A 27,565-nucleotide genomic window follows, 5' to 3' on the forward strand; every position below is an offset into this window, starting at 1 on the left:
CTGCTGCGGTAGTTGGGCCATGGCTGGGGTGGCACGGCGCTGTGAGGCGGTCCTACCGTGTCCCAGGCTGTCATTCCCCGCGGCGTCCACGGTGCAGAGGAGTAGGCATCCATGCCCCGGTAGGCTGCATCCAATGATAGTGCGAGTTCAGAGGCCTTGTTGAGGTCGAGGTCACTCTGCTCCAACAGTCGCTGTCGCGTGTAATTGGATCTGTGGCCTGCTACAAAAGCGTCCCGGATAAGTTCCTCTGTATACACGGCGGCCTTTACATCCTTACAACCACAGGCCCAGCCAAGCACAGACAGTGCCTGAAGGTATTCCACGGTCGATTCCCCAGGTTGTTGTTTACGACTCCCCAGAAGGTGCCTGGCGTACACTTCGTTCACTGGGCGCGTGTACTGGTCCTTGAGCTTGATAGCGTCCGCGTACGAGGTCGCGTCCTGGATGACCGAGTACACTCGGTGGTTCACTTTGGAGGTCAGGACATCCAGTTTGTCCTCGTCCGATTTGATTGCTGCGGAGGCGGTCAGGAATTTTTCGAAACACTTAAGCCAGTGAGTAAACTTGGTGGATGAGTCCGCCTCCCGATGATCTAAGTCCAGGCATGCTGGTGTGAGGATCTTCTCCATTATAAAAATTTTGTTAATAAAATTGATGCGCTATCAATTACTCATAAAAGACTGAGAGTTAAGAGAGTAACTAAAGGCTTTTATTAACAAAAGAATGAAGGTCTGCCTCGAGTGGTCGACCGGTCCAGAATACAAAGGGGCTGGGGAGCAGTCACCTTTATACTAGGACTTGTGGGAGGAGTCAGCCGAGGCATGTCCAGGCATGTACACAGTGGAATACAAACAGTGGTTTACCACAAAGACGAAGGGTCATCGACCTGAAACGTTAACTCTGTTTCTCTCTCTACAGATGCTGCCTGACCTGCTGAGTATTTCTAGCATTTTCTGTTTTTATTTGAGGAATTTATACTGTTCTGTACAACATATACAAATATTTATTTGATTTTACTGTCTTGTAAATGTTTGTTTTTGGATGGGGCTAAATATCAGGGTGGACAACAGGCTCCAGTAATAGTACCATAATTTGAACAAAATACATTTGTTACCAGACTTTGAAATTGTTTGCAGCTATGTAAAATTTGTTCCATTATAACTGGTTTTCCTACATTTTTTTTTAAGGTACTGCAATGTAAAATGGTGCTATATCATGCGTGTCCCTTAAGCTGTTTAGTTTTGCACAATGCTTACTTTTCCAGTAACTGAGATCACAACTCCATTCACTACAAAACAACTGGGTGTGGGTGTGCGCATGGTTGTACCAGTATTAGCACAACCGGGGTGCCATCTAGCTGGAAAGTGCAGGGTTGACCAGCCACAGAAGCAAGTGGCTGCAGATAGGTCGTGGAAAATTTTCTCTTTTTTTTCCCCCCCCACCCCACACAACCCCCAAAGAAGCTGTTGAGGTTGGGAGTCAATTGACAATTTCAAAACTCCGATTAGTAGATTTTTGCAAAGGGATATGGAACCAAGGCAGGTAGATGGAGTTAAGATACAGATCAGCCATGTTCTAGTTGAATGGCGGAACAGGCTCGTGGGGCTGAATGGCCTACTTGTGTTGCTATGTTCCTAGGCCTGACGGAAGAACTAAGAAATGAGGACAAATGGGGCCTCTTCCTTGGAAAGCCAGCTTCATTACAGTAGCTAATCCCTTTGCGACCAGCTGCTGCAAGAAAAGCAGGGCCTTTCCAATTTGGTGGGCCCTACCTCCGCATCGGCTTAGAGTCCCGTACACCTGCTTCATGCAAGTACGTTGGGGGCTGCAGAACCAGGACAGATGCTATTTCCAGCAATGACATGATTCCTCCAGTGCTCATACAGTATGGGGGTGAGAACTGAGGCACAGGCAGGACGGCACTTCAAAACCTTTCCACTGTTTCTGGCACTCCGATCGGGCAGCCCGGACCCCCAGGTGGGCCCTACCTGCTCAAACTACCTGTGCACTGGGTTCATCCTGGTGTCCAAGCTCACAGTGCGGCAGAGAGGCTGGGGCCAAGGAAATTCCTGGTGTGGGAATTTCCTCTTTTCGACATCAGGACAGATGGAAGTTCCATCAGCTCCAGGCCCCTACGCAAATTAATAATTGGTGGGATTCTGAGCAGAGACCCAGCATCCCCAGGTCCCACCAGATATCCCAGCTGCAGCAGGCCTTCGGCAGCTGATTTCCACCCACAGGAGGGCTGTCGCAGCAGGAGAATTTTTGGCTCAAATTTCTTGAGTATATTGCAAGTATTGCAAGTTTTGTGTATGGCGTGCTTTCCTTGTGCACACTAACCTTACTTCCTGTGTCATGATTTTTGAGTACTGCTCTGTATCTCAACATGTATGAAGTATGCACATTTCCGTCACCCTCCCGATGTTAAAGTATGTGTCTTGTTTGGCTGCCGTGCTTCTTTAACGTAAAGTTTTGTTATTCTCCAGACATCATCTGCCACAGGCACGATGGGCTAAATGACCTCCTCCAGTGCTGTATCATTCTATGATATCCTGTCTAAGTTCTGTCTTGGGCTTAGGCAACAGGGCACAGGGAGGATACAGGGGTAGCAGTAGGAGCGATGGGCTGGTAGGAAGAGGAGAGGGTAGGGGACAGCTGAAGGGGTAGATGTGATGGAGCTGCGAGAGACTGGGGAAGCATGCGGGATGGGGAGCGACTGACGCGAGCCACCAAGAGCTGCAGTTCACTTTCCCCGTCCCTGTAAGATGTGACTAGCAAGCCCTCAGCAGCTCGCCACTCGCCATCTACCCCAAACATCAAGAAAAGGCAGACTAAGAAGCAGAAGGGCACAGAGGCAGAACCAAAAAGTGTTAGGAAGGGGCGCAGAAGAGAAATGTGAGAGAGACGGAGAAGCAGAACAATTTAAGCCTCAATATGTGTGCATCCTTTAAACATACCCTAAACTCTGCTGGTCTGATCAACATTGACGGGGAGAGTTTTGGATTTTTTTTAATGTATTGTTAAATATATTATTGTACATATAATATGCTCACAGTTGAAACAAGACTATTGAAGCATACTGAGTTAATGACTATCTCCAATAATTTTGCTCTGTTCCAGTGTTGGCCTCAATAGCTGTTGACTTGGGATAGGACAGAGAATACAGGATGTTGCAGTAAATCCTAATGCTTCTCTGTTTAATCCTAATTCACTTTGTTTAATCCTTAAAGGGGACCTAATAGTGAGACTCCTTCCTTAAGATATTTGAGAAATCGCTGTCATCATCTTAATAGGCAGTCGTTCCTTGAGGCATAACATTTTTAATAGGAGCTTAAACTGATCTTTGCAGCCCAGGAGTTCATTCTTTGTGGCTTGTTTGAAGGAAATGTTCTCCGAACATTCCACGTAGTTTTCAGGAGGTTTCTGCTTTTCATGCGAATACTGGAACAATTGCAAACTCAGTGGAGCTGTTATTTTAAACCAAAAAAGCTAAGCAAAGACTATGATATCCTGTTACTAATTCTTGTTGCACTCATGCTTCTGTAGAAAATGTGTACATCTTTTGTTTCAAAGTGGCTCAGAAATGATATTTTACATATGAATACTGTTACTTTTTTTTGTAAGATTCAATCCTCAAAGGGTTTTGTAAGGTCTCCACCGCCCCCCCCCCCCCCCCCCCCCAAAAAACTGTTTTTCCGCTCGTTGTTGCATTTACTCGGTCACAGTAACTCCTTTCCAATCTGCAGTAGTAGTTCCCTATTGTTTCCACTTGCTCGTGACTTACAATTACACATAGAATACCAAAGTAATGCCAACATCTGATACCAAACAGAAATTCCCGATGCTCTGTTTGTTTCTGAAGGCAGCTGGTGTAGTGACACAAAGGATCAACTGTTGGGTTTCAGCGTTCACTACTTGGGGAGAGAGTAATTAAGTGTGTGGAGTTTGTAGGCTCGCCCATTCAATTATAAGATAAAGAAGACTAGTTTAGAACAAAATCTTATGTGCCCACTTAGTTTTGAAAAACTGAATAGCTCTTCATCTATCGAAGGCTTCCTGAAATGAGCAAGTGATGCAATTTTGGCTTTGTGTTGGTTTCAAATTAGTCTGCAGATTGAAAGAGGGGTTATGCGATCCTTGTGTTGGGCATACAAAAGTAGAAGGGAGCATTCATCGAAATCCACAACCAGGTGTGGTTGGCGGGAAGAAAGTGGTCTCAGCTGGTGAAGGAAGCCACAATGATTTTATTTCTGCAGTCACTCCATGATGTAATTTCTACAACACCATCTTCTATGGCAACACGTCTAATAAATTAAGAAATGTGTGCAGCCATAGAGTTTACATTCTGTCAAGTGCCCCTATTTAATGTTCTCAAAGTCCATTGGTTTGGATTCAGTAAATTTCAGTCAGTTGTACTTTGCAGTGGTTGGACAATTTATTGGTTGGTTCAGATAATTATCTACGATTTAAAATTTGTTCTTGTACTTTGATATAATCACTATGAAAGTCCTGTTTACTGTTTTTAAAGTATATTGTTGGTTAGCCTTAGTACACTGTAATTCTTGCACAGTGAGCAGATGTTGAGGGCTACACCCAATGACGGTAGTCAATTCAAAGCTTGATCTTTTATTTGAAGAGTATTTTTCCTAATCCGGTTTCTGCCCTAATGCAACTCATTCAAACACACCCGTAACTAAATCTGTATGTTCCAGATGAATACTATATTTCAGGAAATGTTAGTTGTTATGTCTGCTACGTTGGCACAAATTCCCTTACCAGTATATATCCCACTTATTACTTTCCTCCTCCAATGGGAAAATATTTAGACCCTCTATAAATCTTGTTGATTTAAAACCTACAGGAAACTTTCTGGTATCCGGCACGGACGGGACCGATGTGTTGCTGGTTCATCAACAATTCCGGATAACCGAACGCTATAGTAAAAGATACGGAGCTCAGAGCTCCGTATAAAGCAACAAACCCTGTTGCAACAGCTTCAAAACAATCGGCACAAGTTGCAAGCGTCTCTCTAGCTTAGCAACAGCTTCAGCTACACCCTTGCACAGCAACAAATGGAGTAAAAAAAGTAACTAAAAGTAAAAAAAGTTACCTGAACCGACTCCTGAACTTTGCCGGTGGATAGAGCGTTCCGGTTATTTAGGGGCCGGTTAATCGAAAGTTTCCTGTACTTCCATTCTTGTCCTTTCGAACCTGCTCAAATACTGTACAACTTCAAATACTTCATGCATGTCCTCCCTTTCTGCAAACCAACACTGAGATTCACCCAGCATCAAATGCGGTTGGTTTATAGAATATGCAGAAATCTTTTTTAAACCGTACCTCAACAATCTCTTAAATATATGCTATTGGCAAACTATCTTTTTTTAATTTAAAAAAAAATGTAATTTCAGGGAAGGGAACCCGACTAGCTCCACCGTGACTTTGGAAGACAGCGCAATCTGTCTGACACTGGAGCAAAGTACACTGGAAATAGAAAATGGTGATGATGATTCTGAATTTGACATTCATTTGGTAAGTACCTATGAACGGGAATGTCATATTCAACAGGAACATTTTTTACTGCAGCAAATACTCTACTACAATCGCATGATTGAATCACAAATATAATACCCCTGTGCCAACAATGATTAAAGTACTGCTTTATCTTTTGTAATTCACACTGATAAATGGCTCGTTTACAAATCCATTCTTCATGGAATTCATCATTTGGTCAAATAATCTTTATTTACAAAATATTAATTGAGGTAAATGGCATGTACACAGACTGCTATTTATGTTCCTCCTGTATATGAATAATTTAATTATGAAAAGTGAACTAAAAGATTAATGGATCAATTTGACATGTATCTTTTTGTTCTTAAGTTGTTTTATTTCACTGCCAAGTCAACCATTTTGGATCTGTGCCAATGTGGGCACTTAGCAACTCTCCACTTCTGCCCCAGTGCATCCTGACCTGCTTTGCCAGGCAGGTGGTAAATTAGAATAACCCACTTTGAAAATACTGGAACACTAATGAATTGTTTTGGCTTAATTCAGTTCCTGTGAGCAAATAGATTAAACACAGTGTGTACAGTGATGGAGAAGTGACTTTTCAGAGTAATGGGGGAGAAAATAAAGCTATTTACAGTTAAATACAATGTCAAAAGTTTTTACAACTTCCACAAATATGAAAAATTCAGGATTAGTTTAAAATGTTCATGTGAGAAGCTCACTGCAGCTCTAGTTTTTTATTTTGTATTGCAAACTTACACAATTGGCAGAGGAGGGCCTGTTTTGAAGACTGTTAAGTTTCAAATGACTTTTTTGGTTTTCAATATGTTGCCTTGTAAAATATTTTTTTCTTTAATGGAGCTCAACAATATACGACAGCATAAAATGTTGAGCGCGCAACAGTCTTAACACAAAGCAAGTACCAAGTGAAGACTAGGGAGAAGAAAGCTGCTTGCCGTTGTGCTGTAAACAGACCAATGTCAGTGGCTTTTTACATAAGAAATTACGTAGGACTACAAGTAAAGAAAGAACTTACATTTATATAAAGGCTTTCACGATCTCAGGATGTCCCAAAGCACTTCTGAAGTGTAGTCACTGTTGTAGGAAACGCGGCAGCCAACTTTTGCACAGCATGATCCCACAAACAGCAATGTGATAATGAGCAGACAATCTGTTTCAGTGATGTTGATTGAGGGTTAAATATTTGTTGGGACACCGGGGAGAACTCCCCTGCTCTTCTTCGAAATAGTGCCACGGGATCTTTTACATCCACCTGAGAGAGCAGACGGGGCCTCTGTTTAACATTCCATCCGAAAGACGGCACCTCCCTGGGAGTATCAACCTAGATTTTATGCTCAAGTCTCGGGAGTGGGACTTGAACCCATGACCTTCTGAGTCAGGAGAGAGTGCAACCCACTGAGCCACGGCTGACACTTAAAGTACTTGTCATGCATAATACTTTAATACAGCTTGCATGGAAATTGGTATTTTCCATATGTCTTTCAAAGTACTGTCACAAGTGTGCTGAAAACCACACATCCATAAATGTTGATGAAAAAATTTTGCAAATAATGGTGTCCCAGGTTATGGCATAACCAATGGCCCATTGGGAATATAAATTCTCTTTCACCATTCATTTGTGCGAATATGTGTATGTGAGAGGGTTACACAATTCTGTACTCTTTATCCCTGTTTATGAATGCTATTCTGTTTAATCAGAATGGAAGGAAGGGCTATGCTATGGGCAGCACCAGCTCCTGGTGGTGTACCAAGATGCATAGATGAGGAGGAACTTTCTCTACCCAGTTGTCTCCAGATAACTAAAAAAGATCCAAATGAAAGTGTCAGTGAGAACTGGAACTTGAGCTAGATGAGAGTTTTAACACGACAGAGAGAGAGATCTGATACAGGTGAATAGAAACCCACTTGCACACCTCAACTGCCATTGATCTTGAGGTTTCATTTCTCCTAACATCAGTCAGAATGACTTGTTCTTTATTTATTAATTTCCTCTTAAAGTGCCTGGCCTATGCTCAAACTGGTCAGATAGACAACTTACGTCCTATCTCTGTGGGTGCAATTTGTGGCTGTGCCAAAGTGATGCAGCACTGCATCCCCATAGGGCGATGTGATCATGACAAAAATCAGATTTCGTAAATGTGAGCAGCGACATCTTATAGAATTGTTGTCCTTTATAGTGTCACCGTGGAATCTCACGATGTCGGTGTTCAAAGCGGTGCACGGCCATTATTAGAAGTGTGCCACATTCAATATTTTCCTTTTTAAATGTTTCCTAAAAGTAATGGAAGAAATGAAGGAGACCCCATAAAATGTTGAAACCTTTTTCATTTGTGCATGAAAAATCTATGCAATTGAAAGCAGTCTGATCCAAAATTGCATGAAGATGTGTACTCTGCAGCCTGTTGATTTTCTATAAACCTAAGAGAAAGTGCTTATGATGAATGATTAACTTTTTTACATTTTGAGTGATCTGTTTCTACATTAGTCATAAGCGCATAAATTCTGATGATTATATATTTGCATGCTTTTATGCAGTATAAAATCTGGTGTATAAGTCGCACCTTCATGCATGTTTTTATGTCCTGTAAATATAGGGGAACATGAATGTGACTCCTGGGATTTTTACTGAAACATCGACCGTAAAGTGGGGGAGCGACTAGTACAATGGTGGGAGTTAGAATTTGGATTTTATGGTAATTCACCAATATTATTTTGCTTTTTATTTGCTGCTTCAGCTTGTGTTTCCATGAGGTACAGAATTGAATTAGTTTTGTTCTTCATTATGGCACTGATGATAATGAGCCTTCATTTTGCCATTTAGAAAGAAAAGACTTGCATTTATAGAGCATACATATAGTTATATGTAGGAAACGTGGCAGCCAATTTGCGCACAGCAAGCTCCCACAAACCGCAATATGACAATGACCAGATAATCTGTTTTAGGGATGTTGGATTGAGGGATAAATATTGGCCAGGACACCGGGGATAACTCCCCTGCTCCTCTTTGAAATAGTGCTATGGGATCTTTTACGTCCACCTGAGAGAGCAGACGGGGCCTCGGTTTAACGTCTCTTCCAAAAGACGGCACCTCCGACAGTGCAGCACGCCCTCAGTACGGCACTCGAGTGTCTGTCTAGATTTTCTGCTCAAGCCTCTAGAGTGGGGACTTGAACCTTCTCAGAGGCGAGAGTACTACCAACTGAGCCACAGCTAATGGTTTTCAAGCTTTATTTATACGAGGGACCATCTATCCTAACTTGTGAAAGACTACTTCAGCAACCCAAAGGAAAACTGTGATCATTGCAGGAAATCTTTTTTATTAGTACACAGCAACAGAACTAGCATAATAGTACATGAACAAACAGAAATATGGCAAAAGACTAACCAGTATGACCTTGAGGATCCCTGAGGATCCAGGCACTTGAGTTTGAATACCTGTGATGGAGAATAAGAAGTTGCATGCACAAACAGTGCAAAGTTCAAACTGTTGAGATGCTTGTGATTTTTTTGGAGGGAGAGGCCAGTTTAAAGACACTACTTCCTTACTATAATAGGATATGCCACAGCTGCTGATGAACTATTATCTGTTGCTATAAACAGTGGTCCTAAAATTGCATTGTGGCATACTAACATACAAAAGCTTAATGTATTATTGAAATTCCACTCCATTTAATTTAAATGAGTAGAGAAGTCGACATTGTACTCCTTGGAGCAGAGAAGGTTAAAGGGAGATTTAATAGAAGCGTTCAGAATGCTGAAGGGTTTTGATAAGAGTAGAAAGAGAGAAACTGTTTCCAGTGGCAGGAGGGTAGGTAACCCGAGGAAACAGATTTAAGATAATTGGCAAAAGAAGCCGGGGGGCGATGAGGAGAAACTGTTCTACGCAGCAAGTTGTTGTGATCTGGAGTGCACTGCCTGAAAGGCTGGTGGAAGCAAATTCATTAGGAACATTCAAAAGGGAATTGGATAAATACTTAAAGGAAAAATTTGTAGGGCTGTGGGGAAAGAGCAGGGGAGTGGGACTGATTGGAGAGCTCTTTCAAAGAGCCGACACAGGCATGATGTGCCGAATGGCCTCTTTTGTGCTGTATGATTCTATGAAATGGTTAGTGCCTCTGCTAAAATATAAAAGAAATGAGTTTAAGAACATAAGAAATAGGAGCAGGAGTAGGCCATATGGTCCCATCGAGCCTGCTCCGCCATTCAGTAAGATCATGGCTGATCTTCTACCTCAACTCCACTTTCCTGCCCAATCTCCATATCCCTTGATTCCATTAGTGTCCAAAACTCTCTCGATCTCAGTTTTGAATATACTCAACAACTGAGCATCAATAGCCCTCTGGGGTAGAGAAGTCCAGAGATTCACAACCCTTTTGAGTGAAGAAATTTCCCCTCATCTCAGTCCTAAATGGCTGATCCCTTATCCTGAGACTATGTTCCCTAGTTCTAGACTCAGCAGACAGGAGAAACAGCCTCTCAGCATCTACCTTGTCAAGCACTAAGAATTTGATACATTTCAATGAGATCACACCTCATTCTTCGAAACTCCAGAGAATATAGGCCCATTCTACTCGATCTCTCCGAATAGGGCAACCCTCTCATCCCAGGAATCAATCTAGTGAACCTCTATTGCATACCCTCTAAGGCAAGATGTGGAGATGCCGGTGTTGGACTGGGGTGGACAAATGTAAGAAGTCACACAACACCAGGTTATAGTCCAACAGCTTTATTTGAAATCACAAGCTTTCGGAGCGCTGCTCCTTTGTCAGGTGAAATGAAGAGTTGCATATAAGCACAGCATATATAGTCAGAGAATACTGCCAGATGATTACAGTAATCTTTCTAACTGCCCTTTATCACACCTCGGCAGAGAGATAATCACAGCAATCAAAGGAGTGAATGGTGTCCAAACAGGTCAGTCAGGAAAACATTACATCAAAGAACAATGAGGTGGGGTCACAAGGGGTCAAATGTTGCAGATGCTGCGGTCTGTATGAAAAACAAACAAATCACAGTAGGTCCGGCCGCATCTGTGTAGAGAGAACAAGCCAACGACGACTCGAGTCTGGATGACTCTACGTCAGGTGGGGTTACATGTAGCGTGACATGAACCCAAGATCCTGGTTGAGGCCGTCCTCATGAGTGCGGAACTTGGCTATCAGTTTCTGCTCGACGATTTTGCGTTGTCGTGAACCCCCAGCTTCTGTCGCGACACTACAGACTTCTTACAGAAACTCAGCACCCACGGACCAGTTGAACCAGGAATACTCCTCGCCACGATGGACGTCTCGGCACTCTACACCAGTATCCCCCAAGATGACGGCATCGCTGCGACAGCCTCAGTACTCAACACCAACAACAGCCAATCTCCAGGCGCCATCCTACAACTCATCCGCTTCATCCTTGACCACAATGTCTTCACCTTCGACAACCAGTTCTTTACCCAAACACACGGAACAGCCATGGTGACCAAATTCGCACCCCAATACGCCAACATCTTCATGCACAAGTTTGAGCAAGACTTCTTCGCTGCACAGGACCTCCAACCAACGCTATACATCGACGACATTTTCTTCCTATGGACCCACGGCGAAGAATCACTGAAAAGACTACACGATAACATCAACAAGTTCGATCCCACCATCGAACTCACCATGGACTACTCCTCAGAATCGGTTTCATTCTTGGACACACGAATCTCCATCAAAGACGGACACCTCAGCACCTCACTCTACCGCAAGCCCACGGACAACCTCACGATGCTCCACTTCTCCAGCTGCCACCCTAACCACGTTAAAGAAGCCATCCCCTATGGACAAGCCCTGCGAATACACAGGATCTGCTCAGACGAGGAGGAACGCGATGGACACCTACAAACGCTGAAAGACGCCCTCGTAAGAACGGGATATGACGCTCGACTCGTCGATCGACAGTTCCGACGGGCCACAGCGAAAAATCGCATAGACCTCAGAAGACAAACACAGGACACAACCAACAGAGTACCCTTCGTCGTCCAGTACTTCCCCGGAGCGAGAAACTACACCATGTTCTTCGCAGCCTTCAACATGTCATCGATGACGACTAACACCTTGCTAAGGCCATCCCCACGCCTCCACTACTCTCCAAACAGCCGCCTAACCTCAGACAGACCATCGTTCACAGCAAATTACCCAGCTTTCAGGAGAACAGCGACCACGACACCACACAACCCTGCCACGGCAACCTCTGCAAGACATGCCAGATCATCAACACAGATACCATCATCACACGTGAGGACACCACCCACCAGGTACATGGTACATACTCATGTGACTCGGCCAATGTTGTCTACCTCATACGTTGCAGGAAAGGATGCCCCCGGAGCATGGTACATCGGCAAGACCATACAGGGTGGATAAAGGGGAACCAGTGGATGTAGTGTATTTAGACTTCCAAAAGGCATTTGACAAGGTGCCACACAAAAGATTATTGCTCAAGATAAAAAATCACGGGATTGGGGGTAATATTCTGGCGTGGGTGGAGGATTGGCTCTCTAACAGAAAGCAGAGTTGGGATAAATGGTTCATTCTCAGACTGGCAATCAGTAACTAGTGGTGTTCCGCAGGGGTCAGTGCTGGGTCCCCAACTCTTTACAATCTATATTAACGATTTGGAGGAGGGGACCGAGTGTAACATATCAAAGTTTGCAGATGATACAAAGATGGGAGGGAAAGTAGTGAGTGAGGAGGACATAAAAAAACCTGCAAAGGGACATAGACAGGCTAAGTAAGTGGGCAGAGATTTGGCAGATGGAATACAATACTGGAAAGTGTGAGGTTATGCAATTTGGCAGGAAAAATCCTAGAGCAAGTTATTATCTTAATGGCAAGAAACTGGAAAGTACTGTAGTACAAAGGGATCTGGGGGTCCTGGTGCACGAAACTCAAAAAGTTAGTATGCAGGTGCAGCAAGTGATCAAGAAAGCCAATGGAATGTTGGCTTTTATTGCTAGGGGGATAGAATATAAAAACAGGGAGGTATTGGTGAGACCGCACCTGGAATACTGCATAAGTTTTGGTGTCCATACTTAAGAAAAGACATACTTGCGCTCGAGTCAGTACAAAGAAGGTTCACTCGGTTAATTCCGGGGATGAGGGGGTGGACATATGAGGAGAGGTTGAGTAGATTGGGATTCTACTCATTGGAGTTCAGAAGAATGAGAGGCGATCTTATTGAAACATATAAGATTGTGAAGGGGCTTGATCGGGTGGATGCGGTGAGGATGTTCCCAATGATGGGTGAAACTAGAACTAGGGGGCATAATCTTAGAATAAGGGGCTGCTCCTTCAAAACTGAGATGAGGAGAAACTTCTTCACTCAGAGGGTGGTAGGTTTGTGGAATTTGCTGCCCCAGAAAGCTGTGGAAGCTACATCATTAAATAAATTTAAAACAGAAATTGATAGCTTCCTAGAAGTAAAGGGAATTAAGGGTTACGGGGAGCGGGCAGGAAATTGGACATGAGTCTAGATTCGGAATGGTCGTGGCCCTGTGGGTAGTGGAGCGGGCCCAGGGGCCGTGTAGCCTGGTTCTGCTCCTACTTGTGTTCTAATTCTGTTAGATTTCAGGAGATGGTTTTATTGCTGTTCCTGGCTGGGGTGGAGATCGCCTTTACAGAAGGTAAGTACTGTAGAAAATATAGGGACAGAGTGATCTCCTGGACGAGTTTCGATCGCCTAGATTGGTCGGAGAGGAATTTCCCAGATTTTTTTCTCCCAAATTGGCCATTGGTTTTTTTTAAATCTGGTTTTTCGCCTCTCCCGGGAGATCACATGGGTTCGGGTGGGATGAAGAGTGATAGTATATTTGAGGTTAGGATCAGATCAGCCATGATCTTATTGAATGGTGGAGCAGGCTCGAGAGGCCGATTGGCCTACTCCTGCTCCTATTTCTTATGTTCTTATGACACTGCGACAACGGATGAACGGACACTGCACAACAATCGCCAGGCAGGAGTGTTCCCTCCCAGTCGGGGAACACTTCAGCAGTCAAGGACATTCAGCCTCCGATCTTCGGGTAAGCATTCTCCACGGCGGCCTTCGAGACACACAACGCAAAATCGTCGAGCAGAAACTGATAGCCAAGTTCCGCACTCATGAGGACGGCCTCAACCGGGATCTTGGGTTCATGTCACGCTACATGTAACCCCACCTGACGTAGAGTCATCCAGACTCGAGTCGTCGTTGGCTTGTTCTCTCTACACGGATGCGGCCGGACCTGCTGTGATTTGTTTGTTTTTTGTTTTTCATACAGACCGCAGCATCTGCAACATTTGACCTCTTGTGACCCCACCTCATTGTTCTTTGATGTAATGTTTTCCTGACTGACCTGTTTGGACACCATTCACACCTTTGATTGCTGTGATTATCTCTCTGCCAAGGTGTGATAAAGGGCAGTTAGAAAGATTACTGTAATCATCTGGCAGTATTCTCTGACTATATATGCTGTGCTTATATGCAACTCTTCACTTCACCTGACGAAGGAGCAGCGCTCCGAAAGCTTGTGATTTCAAATAAAGCTGTTGGACTATAACCTGGTGTTGTGTGACTTCTTACCTCTAAGGCAACTATATCCTTCCTTGGGTAAGGAGACCAAAATTGTACACAGTACTCCAGGTGTAGTCTTGCCAAAGCCCTATCTAATTGCAGCAAGACTTCCTTACTCTTGTACTCCAACCCTCTTGCAAGAAAAGCTAACCTACCATTTGCTTTCCTAATTGCTAGCTGTAACTGCATGTTAACTTTGTGATTCATGTACATGGACACCAAATCCATCTGAATCCCAACATTTACTAGTCTCTCAACTTTTAAAAAATATTCTGCTTTACTATTCTTCCTACTATAGAATCATAATCATACCAGCACAGGAGGCCATTCAGCCCATCGAGTCCGTGCCAGCCAAAGTGGATAATTTCACATTTCCCCACATTATACATGTGTGTTTGTACACTAGTTAGTATCCCACAGCATAATTTCAGAGCCCATGGTTTTTATTTGACTAATCTAAAATAAGCAATGATTAACAGATTTAAGAGGTACAGCAACTAGTGCACTTTGTACCACACGTTTTGAATTCTGCCATGACTTCAAATAAATCTGGGCACACTTGCGATTTGAAATTGTTCAGTCCTATTCAGTAATGACATTCAGCCTTCCTTTCTGAATCTTGCATCTTTGGAAACGAGGCCACCATTTCTTTGCACCTGTAGCTAGTTTACATTCCCACATCAGAGCCTACCTACAAAACTTGACTGCTGCATGAGATCCTGCTGAACAAACCTACAATTGGCAAAAGGAAACAAAGCTATGCATGCACAAGTATTGTGTGTGCGCGCAAATGTGAATAGTGCTTGTTCGAGTGCAGAATTTTTCATGTCTCCTTTTGGGCTGGTCCATGTGCAGCAGGGATTGGGTAGGTGAAGGAAATAGTGGCTACAATTTTCCAACCTGCCACCCCTGGTATAAATGGGATAATTGTCTAAATCAGTGCAAATTGTGCCAAATCCTACCTCGGATAGCCACGCTAAGCTAGATGCAATAATACCCCATTTTGCAAATCCTCTTTAGGTGCTTTTTCTGATGGTGGTTCCCCTGTTATCAGCTGCAGAAATCTGGGTGTACAAATCTGCTGTATGATTTGTGCTGCAGCAATCGGGTCTCCATTGGAGCATAGCACCCACATGCGAAACGAGGAGCAAAGCACACAGTGGCTAGCTCCTCTCCTGAGACGGGAACATTTTTTCCAGTAAGTAAGTGCCTTTAAATGTGGTGATGGACTGTTTAGGCAGTTGTGTTTATGGGGGCAATTTATAGGTTTGCATGCAACAGCAAGGTCATTTCCTTGTTGAGTATTTTAATATTTCAGTGTTTGCCTATCGGGAGTGCCTGTAGAAAATAAAAATGTAGTTACAATGTCTCTGGTGATCTGGTAAATAGTGATGTTTCAGCACGTACTGTTAACGATTCCCTCCAGAACAGAACTCCAGAGAGACTTGGGGGTATATGTTCTCCTGTGCTAAAAGAAAATAAATAACTTGCATTTACATAGCACCTTTCACAACCAAAGTGCTTCACCTTCAATGAATTACTTTTGAAGTGTAGTCACTGTGCTGTGATGTAGGAAATGAGACAGCTACTCTTGCGCACAGCAAGATCCCACAAACAGCAATGTGATAACCAGATAATCTGTATTTAGTGATGTTTGTATAGGGATAAATATTGGCCAGGTCACCGGGGAGAACTCACCTGCTCTTCTTCGAAATACTTCCACCTGAGAGGGCAGGTGGGGCCTCGGTTTAACATCTCATCTGAAAGACCGCTCCTTCGACAGTGCAGCACTCCCTCAGTACTGCACTGGAGTGTTGGCCTGGATTATGTGCTGAAGTCTCGAGTGGAACATGAACCCACGACCTATTATAGATTTTGTTTTCCTTCTTTACTACTAATCTTTCCATTCACCTTAACAGAGAAGTGATACAGGAAGAAAACCAAATTAGGTTTGTGATTTCATAACTGCTGTTTTAAGAGGGCAAAGTAAATTAAAATTCTAACCCACAGCACCCATAAAATGAATACTGAAAGTGGTCTTAGTCCAATTTCCATGTTGCAACAACCTGAAATGCTCAAGTTTTGGAAGTCACAAGCGTCTGAATATTTTGACGACATACTCTAAAGTTGAATGTTTTGCGTGCAAAGTTAAAACCAAGAACTATAAATGTTAGGAATTTGTGAGGGAAGGAAAGTCTAGAGACTGGTGACCAAATCATATCGATTGTTAATGATTTTGGAGAGATCACTAATCATTGCACTTTCAACTCAAAAGTATAACCAGTTGCCAACAGTCCACTTTGGCATTTCTAGCCCTTGTTCGCTCAAGGACTGAAAAGGCAGCTGTTTTCGGGACTGTTTAATAGTCTCCTAATCCTGGGTGGTTCATTTCTCGTGCAGATGCGCAATGTTTCCCTGCCTGCCCAAGGCGAACAGCACAGACGGGCTGAAAACGGCTGGCCGATAATGTAGCTCTCGCAAAAGAGCACAACTCTCCTAATGCAACAGTTGAAAATTTAGACCATCACTGTAAACTATCATTTAAGATTCCCCTCCTTTTACACCACATTTGACTAAAATAAATTAAACTGAGCAGCAAAAGTTCAGCATTAGTTCACTTCACTGTACAAAGACCTGAATTGGGAACAATTCAGACAAATATGTATTAGCATGCTGTTCATTTCTAAAACTAAAAATCCCTCTTGCATATCCAGTACCATGTACTGTAATTTAAGTTGGTGAGGTCATTTTACTTTTTTTTAAAAAGACTTGCATTTATTAGACTAAAAAGGAGACCTACGTATGGGGGCAGAGGGCATGGCTGAGGTACTAAATGAGTAATTTGCATCTGTCTTCACCAAGGAAGAAGATGCTGCCAAAGTCATAGTGAAAAGAGGAGGAAGTTGAGATGCTGGATGGGATAGAAATTGAGAAAGGAGGTTCTAGAAAGGTTGGCTGTACTTAAAGTAGATAATTCAAAAGGACCGGATGGGATTCATCCTAAGATGTTGAGGGAGGTGAGGGTGGAAATTGCAGAGGTACTGGCTATAATCTTCCAATCCTCTTTAGACTTGGGGGTGGTGCCAGACGACTGGAGGATTGCAAATGTTGCACCCTTGTTCAAAAAAGGGTGTAAGGATAAACCAAGCAACTACAGGCCAGTCAGTTTAACCTTGATAGTGGGGAAGCTTTTAGAAACAATAATTGGGGACAAAGTTAAGTCACTTGGACAAGTGTGGATTAATTAAGGAAAGCAAGCACAGATTTGTTAAAGACAAATAGTGTTTAACTAACTTGACTGAGTTTTTTGATGAGGTAACAGAGGGTTGATGAGGGCAATGCGGTTATGATGTGTACATGGACTTCCAAAAGGCGTTTGATAAAGTGCCACATAATAGGCTTGGCAGCATGGATACGAAATTGGCTATGTGACAGGAAACCGAGTAGTGGTGAACGGTTGTTTTTTGAACTGGAGGAAGGTACTCATTGGTGTTCCCCAGGGGTCGGTACTAGGACCACTGCTTTTCTTGAGGTATATTAATGACTTGGGTGTACAGGGCACAATTTCAAAATTTGCAGATAAGACAAAACTTGCAAGTATAGTGAACAGTGAGGAGGTTAGTGATAGACTTCAAGAGGACATAGACAGGCTGGTGGAATGGGCGGACATTTGGCATATTAAATTTAATGCAGAAAAGCTACATTTTGGTAGTAAGAATGAGGAGAGGCAATATAAACTAAAGGGTACAATTCTAAAGGGGGTGCAGGAACAGAGAGACATGGGGGTATATGTGCACAAATTGTTGAAGGTGGCAAGGCAGGTTGAGAAAGTGGTTAAAAAAAGCATACGGGTTCCTGGGCTACATAAATAGAGGCATAGAGTACAAAAGCAAGGAAGTTATGATGAACCTTTTATAAAACACTGGCTCGGCCTCAAATTTGTGTCCCGTTCTGGGAACCGCACTTTAGGAAGTATGTGAGGGCCTTGGCGAGGGTGCAAAAAAGATTTACAAGAATGGCTCCAGTGACGAGGGACTTCAGTTATGTGGATAGACTGGAGAAGCTGGGGTTGTTCTCCTTTGAGCAAAGAAGGTTGAGAGGAGATTTGATAGAGGTGCTCAAAATCATGAGGGTTCTAAACAGAGTAGATGGAGAGAAACTGTTCCCATTGGCGGAAGGGTCGAGAACCAGAGGACGCAGATTTAAGGTGATTGGCAGAAGAATCAAAGACGACATGAGGAAAATCCTTTTTACGCAGCGAGTGGTTAGGATCTGGATTGCACTGCTTGAAAGGGTGGTGGAGGCAGATTCAATTGTGGCTTTCAAAAGTTAATTGGATAAGTACCTGAAGGAAAAAATTTGCAGGGCTGCGGGGAAAGTTTGGGGGAGTGGAACTAGCTGAAGTGCTCTTGCAGAGAGCTGGGACGGGCCAAATGGCCTCCTTCTCTGCTGTAACCATTCTATGATTCATTCAGCGCCTTTCACGACCACAGAACGTCCCAAAGCGCTTTACAGCCAATGAAGTACTTTTGAAGTGTAGTCACTTGTAATGTAGGAAACGTGGCAGCCAATTTGTGCACAGCAAGCTCCCACAAACCACAATGTGATGATGACCAGATAATCTGTTTTTATGATGTTGATTGAGGGATAAATATTGGCCAGGACACCGGGGTTAACTCCCCGGCTCCTCTTTGAAATAGTGCCATGGGATCTTTTACATCCACCTAAGAGACCAGACGGGACCTCTGTTTAATGTCTCAACCCAAAGACTGCACTTCCAATAGTGCAGTGTTCCCTCAGTACTGCACTGGAATATCAGCCTAGATTTTTGTGTTCAAGTCTCTGGAGTGGGACTTGAACCCCCAGAGCCTTCTGACTCAGAGGTGAGAATGCTACCTATGGTTTTGAATTCATCCCAGAGTGCCAATGAGGCCTTTTGAAGTGCCTTCAGCACAGAGCAACACAATGTTCCTGATGTGAAGTTTTTCTTCAACATCGTTTCATGGTTCTGTTGCCTTTCTGGGTCAGCTCAAGGGAAGCACTACCACCTGCTAAGAAATGGGAAGGTCATCACAGCACCAGGTCAGCTGAAGCAGCATAGACCAAGATATGTATGGCTCAGTAACACGTATTGCTGTGCGTTTACATGCAGATGTTCTGCTTTGAGTGAACTACTTCAACTTGAGGTAATGCACCCTCATTCATAATAAACCACCATATTAGAGAACTATCCAAACTGGTGGTTTAACATAAACAAGGGTGCACTTGAAGTAGTTTCCAAATTGGGTCTCTGGTCAAATACTTGGAAAATGAGGAGTCTGACTCCACGTTCACATCACCTCAGCCCCAGTTTTACATCTGAATGAACTCCAGTGAACCTAGGTAACAACGGGAGTCTGACCTTCCTTCGGTTGGTAGATTAGTGGCAGTAACTAAATTGAACAGGCAGGTGAAATGGACTGAGTCTTTCCATTATGCCCAAAACATGGGAACATTGCTGCATATGCACACGCTTGAGAGTAGATATGGGTTCCATACGTGGTCTTCCCAGCAACTGAAATCTTTCCCTGCTATGATCTATTCCAGCGTGAATCAATTACCTTTTGAATGCTGGCCCTTGTTTCCCTTTGGAAAAACTTTTGAAGGTTGTCTTCAGCCTGATAAGGGTTTCTATCTGCAGTTTGGCTCATAAGTTTGAGGTCAAACTCCCTGTTGCTACAAAGACATAGGGAGGGGGAATAGTTGCTGGAGGTGGGTACTCAGCTAAGACATGCACTATGCACTTTGTTATTCCAAATTTCATCAGTAGTGAACAAGGATGAGGGAAGATTATGAGCATATTGCCAAAATGTGGCAGGTACTTCACAATTCAATTAGTTGAGGCTCTAAGCACAATGTACCACATTTTCCTGGTCATTCATTCTTTACAAGTTACATAATGCTATGTATGATAAAGAATGATGTAGTTTGCCCGTAGATAACTTATTCCAAGAATAATGTAGTTAGGGCATCAAACTGCTGCAGCATGCTAGAGCACCAATGTGAAGTTCCACAGAATGGCAGAATAGCCTCCACTCCTCGGACTACCTGATCTCGATGCGTTGCTTTGGAGAGGGGCCTGAGCAAAGGATATTGGGGAGGGAGAGACGACCTTGTGCTACTGTAACTTATCTACCTGGCAACTACTTCAGAGAACAGAGAGAAGATACCCACTCTCTTGGTCGTGGATGCTCAGGCAGTTGGAGCTCCGAGATGGAGGTGAATTTATTTTTAAGAAGGTAATGATCCCCCTCCACGCCCCCGACTCAAAATAAACCTGGTAGTGGTTGCAAAAGTTCTTGTTATTCAGAATTATGTTGTACAGAGGGATTCTTGGCAAAATTTGGATTAAATCCAGACACTGATATTTTAAGGCAACTGACAATTTGATGAAGTGGTCAAAGAAGCAGATTCAGCTAGAGTACAGTCAGGTCATTCTGAAATCGCTGCAGTTTCACAATATTTAATTAGGAAGTACATTTTATGAATTGAAGAATGTGTTTCATTTATTAGGTTCAGATTGTGAGCCTCACCTTGAAACTGTTTCCTTTTTTTTTAAAAAGAGAAGGGAATTGGTCAGTGTTAAGATTGCAATTCAAGGCGTCGTGGCTGGAAGCACTGGCTTCCGTTGCTTTGTTCTTAACATGAAATAAGTAAAAGAAGCATAATACTCATTGTCATTGTGCAGTCATTTCCCTCGGTCATATGACGAGAATTACTTTACTATAAATGAATATTTTTATCCCTAATTTTGTATTAAAATAGAATATATTTTAATTTTTTTTTAGAGCTGTAACTTTCATATGGTCTGTACAAGCAAAAAAAACTATTTGTTTGCTAGGGAGCCACTAATCCAATTCTGCCAACAGCAAGCTACCAAATAAATAAAATATCTTTTAAATTGATACCAAGCAGAGTAGCACAGCGGTATACTGCAGCTGCACTTTTCCACCCAGCTTTGGCCTCACCTTAGTCAGTCATCACCCACCATATTTGAGATATGAGGGTGCTCCAAAATGTGTGCAGTTCCATTAAAATTACAAAAATCTAACCTATCAAACTTGGCTTTGAAGAAAAATGCCTATTTAAAAAAAAAAAAAAAAAAAAACTTTTGTATCATACCCATATTCCATAAATGTTACATAGAATATACAGCACAGAAACAGGCTATTCGATCCAGCCAGTCCATGCTGTTTATGCTCCACTCGAGCCTCCTCCCATTCTTTCTCATCTAACTCTATTAACATAATACTCTTACCTTCTCCCTCATGTGCTTATCTAGCTTCCCCTTAAATGCATCTATATTATTCGCCTCAACCACTCCCTGTGGTAGTGAGTTTGAGTAAAGATTTCTTGGTGACTATCTTATATTGATGGTCTCTAGTTTTGCTCTTCCCCACAAGTGGACACTGTGTGTGTGTGTGTGTGTGTGTGTGTGTCTCTATCAAAACATTTCCTAATTTTAAAGACCTCTACTAGGTCACCCCTCAGTCTTCTCTTTTTAAGTGTTATGTTGGCATTTCTTGGTCTAGGCACCTGCAAAGTATAGTCCTATAATGAATTATTTTAAGATGCTAAATTGTGTATTTTTTTAACTTAATACAGAACTGCATCCCATGAAGGTTATTGCAACATTACAATCTTTAATACAACTGCCTTCCTTTGCAAACCCTAAGAAGATTTTTCTTTTTACCTAGTAAATCAACTTGGAAAAACTAGTTGAACAGATGGCGCAGAGGACGACTATAAATTCAGCTTGAACATTCCTTCACCTGGAAACGAAGGATACTTTCTACACTCCGGCTCATGAAGAATTAAAATGGGGAGTCCTGTTTTAGTAAACAGCAGATTGTATAAACTCTGGTACATGCCATGGACTTTGTCAACAGACATTGAACAGTACAGGGTTCACAAGGAACATTTCACACTTCAGCACCAAGTCTGTATTGCTTGCTGTACATATGGCTGTTTATTTTTTTTCCATTTTTGTGATCCCACCTGATCAACAGAAAAGCATTTGTCATTTTTATTGGTTCTGAAATTCTACCAGATTTCTATTTTGTTACTTTTGGTAGTTTTGATTGCATACATTTCAGTATCTGGCAGTTTAAAAAAAAAAAAAGTGTTTTTCAGATGCCAAAAACACTTATGCCTAAAGCGTAAAGGTTAACTGTTCTATTTTGCTAAATTTCTTGAGCAGTCTTTTAACCAGCCTATGGATAAAATTGTCTACTTTGTACTTGCATTGAATTGCAATGTTTGCACATGACTACATTAACAGACTCTAGAAACCCTAGTTTTGCTTACCTGTCAGTTTAAAAAAAAGTTTACAGAAATGTGTGTACTTCATCTCGATATCTATTTTAAAAATGACAAAAGTCTATTTTAATGAACTCTTTCTGGGTTGGTCTTAAAGGTCTCTGTAAATAAATATCTTTAAAATTGTAAGGAGTTTGCTTGAGAGATGCTTCCGATAAATTAATGTCCACTTAACAGAAGTATTGTACAGGAATTGTCAAAATTATGTTCTTAGATGTATAATATAAGTCGAATGGCCTGCTAAAATTTATGCTGCATATTATGTATGTAGATTGTATAGGTCTTGAGTTTTGCTGCCATTCTGAAGTAGAATCACCTGTAAATTTTTCTTTACGCAATCATGTTTAGATTATTTGAATGTTACATAATTGTTGAGCCTCTACCTTTATTTAAATTATTATGTCTTGCTGCAGCCATTCTTTATGAAGAGAATTTATGAAATGGGGAGATGTTTGGCATCCCCTGGTGGACATGGTTTAGCACTGCACAGCATCTAGGGCAATCTGAACTCCAGTTTTGTCGACCAATGTTTTGAATCAAATAGAAAGCACTTAGAAAGAAACCACCAGCAGAGAATTAATAAAAGAAAGTTGAACTTGATTTTAGAAAATTTGCTGATTTGCAACCTGTTATGTTTACTTTCCTCTAATGATTAGGTGTCAATTGGGTGTGTCCTTTAACCCACTACATGATGTCCTAGAAACCATTCCTTGCTCACTGAGTTAGGGAGAATCCAATACACTATTATAAACAGGTTCTACAGCCATGTCATATGCCATTATACTTCTACAATTAGGGGCCTGTAATTGTGCTCCTTTTCGCCTGTAGTGGAAAAAGTCGGGATTTTAATGCCTGTGCTGGTTCTTCGACTGTAAAATGAGAGGAAAAGAGGCTTCCACTGTGCCATTATGCAAGCCTTGGGGAAATCCGAGGACAGGTTGCGTCTTTGGAGACTGCGCTGCTTTGCACCATTGAAGCAAGCGCAGCCAGGGGAGGCAATTGGGAGGGGGACTAGCTGTGGGTTTTAATGTGGAGCCAGGAGGAGCAATCCTATTCCACAATAAGGTAAGTTTAGCGTTAAACTTGCTTTTGGGTAGCAGCCTCAACCAGTCCCTGGTTTGGCTGTGCACCTGAAAAAACTGATCGTAGTATGCATGTCACGTGTTGCTGGCCATTTGCAGACCAATTTGGCAAAGGGGCCTGAAATGGGTGTTAGGCCCCCAATTTGCATATGTAATGGGCCTAACGCCCATTTCAGGCACATGCCCTGGACGCCTGCTAAGCAGCCCTAACCAATAGGGCAAGTGGTGTGGAATTAGCATATTTCACACCGCCTGCAATATAGGACCCTTCGGTGCCATATTATGCCTATAACAGGCACAGCACCATCGAATTTCTAGGCCAAAGTGCCTCTTAAAGTTGTATTGCCATTGGATATTTTTGTGGGCATTCCGTGTTTGACTTTTGAAGCATTGTTTTATTTTGGTCTTTTTTTCAGTTCCACTTACTGTTTTATTTGGCCCCATTGCCACATATCAGTCAAGGGTATTTCACAGTCGTACGTAACAGTCTATGCTGATACAATGGTCATTGCTTTGGGATTTCTGTTGCCCTCAGGAAACTGGAGGCTTAGGAGAATTTGAAGAGGATTCACCAAATGGATGTCCAACGTCTGCTTGTACCCGAGATGGTGGCACGGACACATTAATACGCAAGTATGGTGGTCTATAGATCCCACCGGACCTTCCTGGGCATGCCGCAAGAGATTCGACAAGGGAGACTGCTCTCAAGGTGACATCTGGATGTCCCGGCAGAATATTGTCTCCAGAGGTTGGAAGTTGATCAAGCACGTGCCCAGTGACAGACATGGGGAGAATATACGAATTAGGAGCAGGAGTAGGCCCTTCGAGCCTGCTCCGCCATTCAATAAGATCATGGCTGAGCTGATTACTCCACATTCCCACCTACCCCAATAACCTTTCACCCCCTTATCAAGAATCTATCTACCTCTGCCTTAAACATATTCAAAGACTCTGCTTCCACCGCCCTCTGAGGAAGAGAGTTCCAAAGACGACCCTCTGAGAAAAAAATTCTCCTCATCTCTGTCTTAAATGGGCGACCCCTTATTTTTAAACAGTGACCCCTAGTTCTAGATTCTCCCACAAGAGGAAACATCTTCTCCACATCCACCCTGTCGAGACCCCTCAGGATCTTGTATGTTTCAATCAAGTCACCTCTTACTCTTCTAAACTCCAGCGGATACAAGCCTCTCCTATCCAACCTTTCCTCATAAGACAACCCGCCCATTCCAGGTATTAGTCTAGTAAACCTTCTCTGAACTGCTTCCAACGCATTTACATCCTTAAATAAGGAGACCAATACCTACACAGTACTCCAGATGTGGTCTCACCAATGCCCTGTATAACTGAAGCATAACCTCCCTACTTTTGTATTCAATTCCCCTCGCAATAAACTAACATTCTATTAGCTTTCTTAATTACTTACTGTACCTGCATAGTAACCTTCTGCGATTCATGCACTAGGACACCCAGATCCCTATGCATCTCAGAGCTCTGTAATCTCACCATTTAGATAATATGCTTCCTGCCAAAATGGACAATTTCACATTTTCCCACATTATACTCCATTTGCCAGATCTTTGCCCACTCACTTAACCTATCTAAATCCCTTTGTAGCCTCCTTATGTCCTCTTCACAATTTACTTTCCTATCTATCTTTGTGTCATCAGCAAATTTAGCAACCATACCTTCGGTCCCTTCATCCAAGTCATTTATATAAATTGTAAAAAGTTGAGGCCCCAGCACTGATCCCTGTGGCACACCACTCGTTACATCCTGCCAACCAGAAAATGACTCATTTATGCCTTGTGGTAAACCACTGTTGTTAGTATTGTTGTACTTGTCTGTGCATGCCTCAGCTGACTCCGCCCCTGGCTCCAGTCTTTTGTAGCAATTGATAGTGCATCAATTTTATTACCAAAGTTAAATGTTGGCTGCGGATGCTGATCAACCGATGGCGCAAAACGCTGAGCAGCAGGCGCTGCTGCGAGCCCTCAGACCAACATGCCTGGACCTAGACCCCCAAGAAGCGGGTTCGTCGACTAAATTCGCACAATGGCTGCGTTGCTTTGAGGCGTATCTGGAAGCCTCGACCGTGACTCTTGATGAAAATAAACTGAAAATCCTGGCCTCGAAGGTGAGCCACCAAGTCTATACTTTAATCCAAGATGCGACGACCTACGCGGCGGCTATCGACCTACTGAAAGGGCAGTATGCACGCCCGGTTAACACGGTCTATGCCAGGCACCTTTTAAGATCTCGCAGACAGCAGCCCGGGGAATCGGTGGAAGCCTTCCTACGGGCACTGCGGGTACTCGGACGCGGCTGCGACTGCAAGGAAGTATCGGCCGCGGCACATGCGGAGGGACTGATACGAGACGCTTTCGTTGCGGGTCTAAGGTCTGACTACTCCCGGCAGAGGCTGCTGGAGAAGGGTGAAATAGACCTGACAAAGGCAGTGTCCCTCGCGCTCTCGCTCGACGCGGCCCACAGAAATATGGATGCTTTCTCCCCTCATCGCCCCGCGCCGTGGACGCCGCAATCTTGGGCCATGGGACCGCCACCTCCAACTGCTGCAGCGATGTCCAAGGCACAAAAATGCTATTTTTGTGGCCAAGCTAAACACCCTAGAGCACGCTGCCCCGCGAAGAATGCTACCTGCTCCGGCTGCGGGAAGAAAGGTCACTACGTTAGCGCCTGCAAAGGGAAGACCGCTAACGCCAGCAGCGCTGCGTGCGAACCGTGGGCGCAGCCATCTTGTCCGCCATCTTGGGCTCCCCCAGCCGCGTGGGGACCGTGGGCGCCGCCATTTTGTCCGCCATCTTGGACGCCTCCGACTTTGGTTACGGGGGACCCGGACTCCACCACCGCCTCATCGGACGACCGCATCGACACGCTTGAACATACGCTGGCTTCCGTGACGCTGGATCAATCTCTCCCGCATCAACTGTCCAGGTCCATGATGGACATTACGGTAAACGGCTGCGCCACTACCTGCCTTTTTGACAGCGGGAGCACGGAGAGTTTTATACACCCCGACACGGTGCGCAGTTACTCTCTCCCGGTCCTGCCGACGCGTCATCGCATCTCTATGGCTTCCAAAGCCCAGTCAGCGGACGTCGGTGGCTACTGTATGGTGACTCTTTCAGTGCGGGGTACTGAATACAAAAATTTTAAACTTCTGGTCCTGCCCCATCTCTGCGCTGCCGTCCTACTGGGGTTGGATTTTCAGTGCCACCTTAAGAGTGTCACTTTAGCGTATGGTGGACCCCTCCCCCCTCTCACAGTCTGCAGCCAGCAGTTTTTAAATCGCCCGCCGCGCGCCATTTGCAGCCTCTCCACCCTTAAAGTCTCCCCCCCCTCCTTGTTCGCTAACCTCACCCGCGACTGTAAGCCCATCGCTACCAAAAGTAGGCGTTACAGTGCCGGGGATAGGGGTTTCATTAAATCCGAGGTAGCGAGACTCCTGAAGGAAGGGATTATCGAGAGCAGCAATAGCCCATGGCGAGCACAAGTGGTGGTGGTGAAGGCTGGCGGCAAACAGCGCCTAGTTATTGACTACAGCCAGACGATCAACCGCTACACCCAGCTGGATGCATATCCACTCCCCCGCATATCTGACATGGTCAATCAGATAGCACAATACCGGGTGTTCTCGACGATTGATCTGAAGTCGGCATACCACCAGCTCCCCATCAGGGCTGAGGACCGCCAGTACACAGCTTTTGAAGCTGACGGTCGGCTCTATCACTTTCTCAGAGTTCCCTTCGGCGTCACCAACGGAGTTTCTGTCTTCCAACGGGAGATGGACCGGATGATGGACCGGATGGTTGACCAGAACGCGCTCCAGGCCACTTTCCCATATCTAGACAACGTCACCATCTGCGGCCACGACCAGCAGGACCACGACGTTAATCTAGAGAAATTCCTCCGGACGGCCCAGCGGCTGAATCTCACATACAACAAAGACAAATGTATGTTTCGTACTACGCGCCTTGCTATTCTTGGCTGCG

General features: G+C 43.8%; 1 protein-coding gene across 6 annotated transcripts in view; it reads left to right on the forward strand.

Annotated features, from left to right (window-relative positions):
- The window catches only part of pip5k1ba (phosphatidylinositol-4-phosphate 5-kinase, type I, beta a), a 224,633-nt gene extending 201,560 nt beyond the window's left edge, over positions 1-23,073 (forward strand). For 3 of the 6 annotated variants that reach the window (XM_085992127.1, XM_085992157.1, XM_085992133.1), the window contains 3 exons: positions 5,412-5,532; positions 8,127-8,225; positions 21,852-23,073. In XM_085992127.1, the coding sequence (XP_085848253.1) occupies positions 5,412-5,532; positions 8,127-8,192 (187 nt within the window). In that variant the 3' untranslated portion in view covers positions 8,193-8,225; positions 21,852-23,073. Of the gene's footprint in view, positions 1-5,411; positions 5,533-8,126; positions 8,226-21,759; positions 21,829-21,851 lie in introns of those variants that run through there. The other 3 variants (XM_085992136.1, XM_085992141.1, XM_085992146.1) reach the window with 3 other exon arrangements.
- Positions 23,074-27,565: the final 4,492 nt, after the last annotated feature.

Source organism: Somniosus microcephalus, chromosome 1, assembly GCF_052327205.1.
Source record: "Somniosus microcephalus isolate GS21.2 chromosome 1, FLI_Smic_1.0, whole genome shotgun sequence".
Classification (NCBI taxonomy): domain Eukaryota; kingdom Metazoa; phylum Chordata; class Chondrichthyes; order Squaliformes; family Somniosidae; genus Somniosus; species Somniosus microcephalus.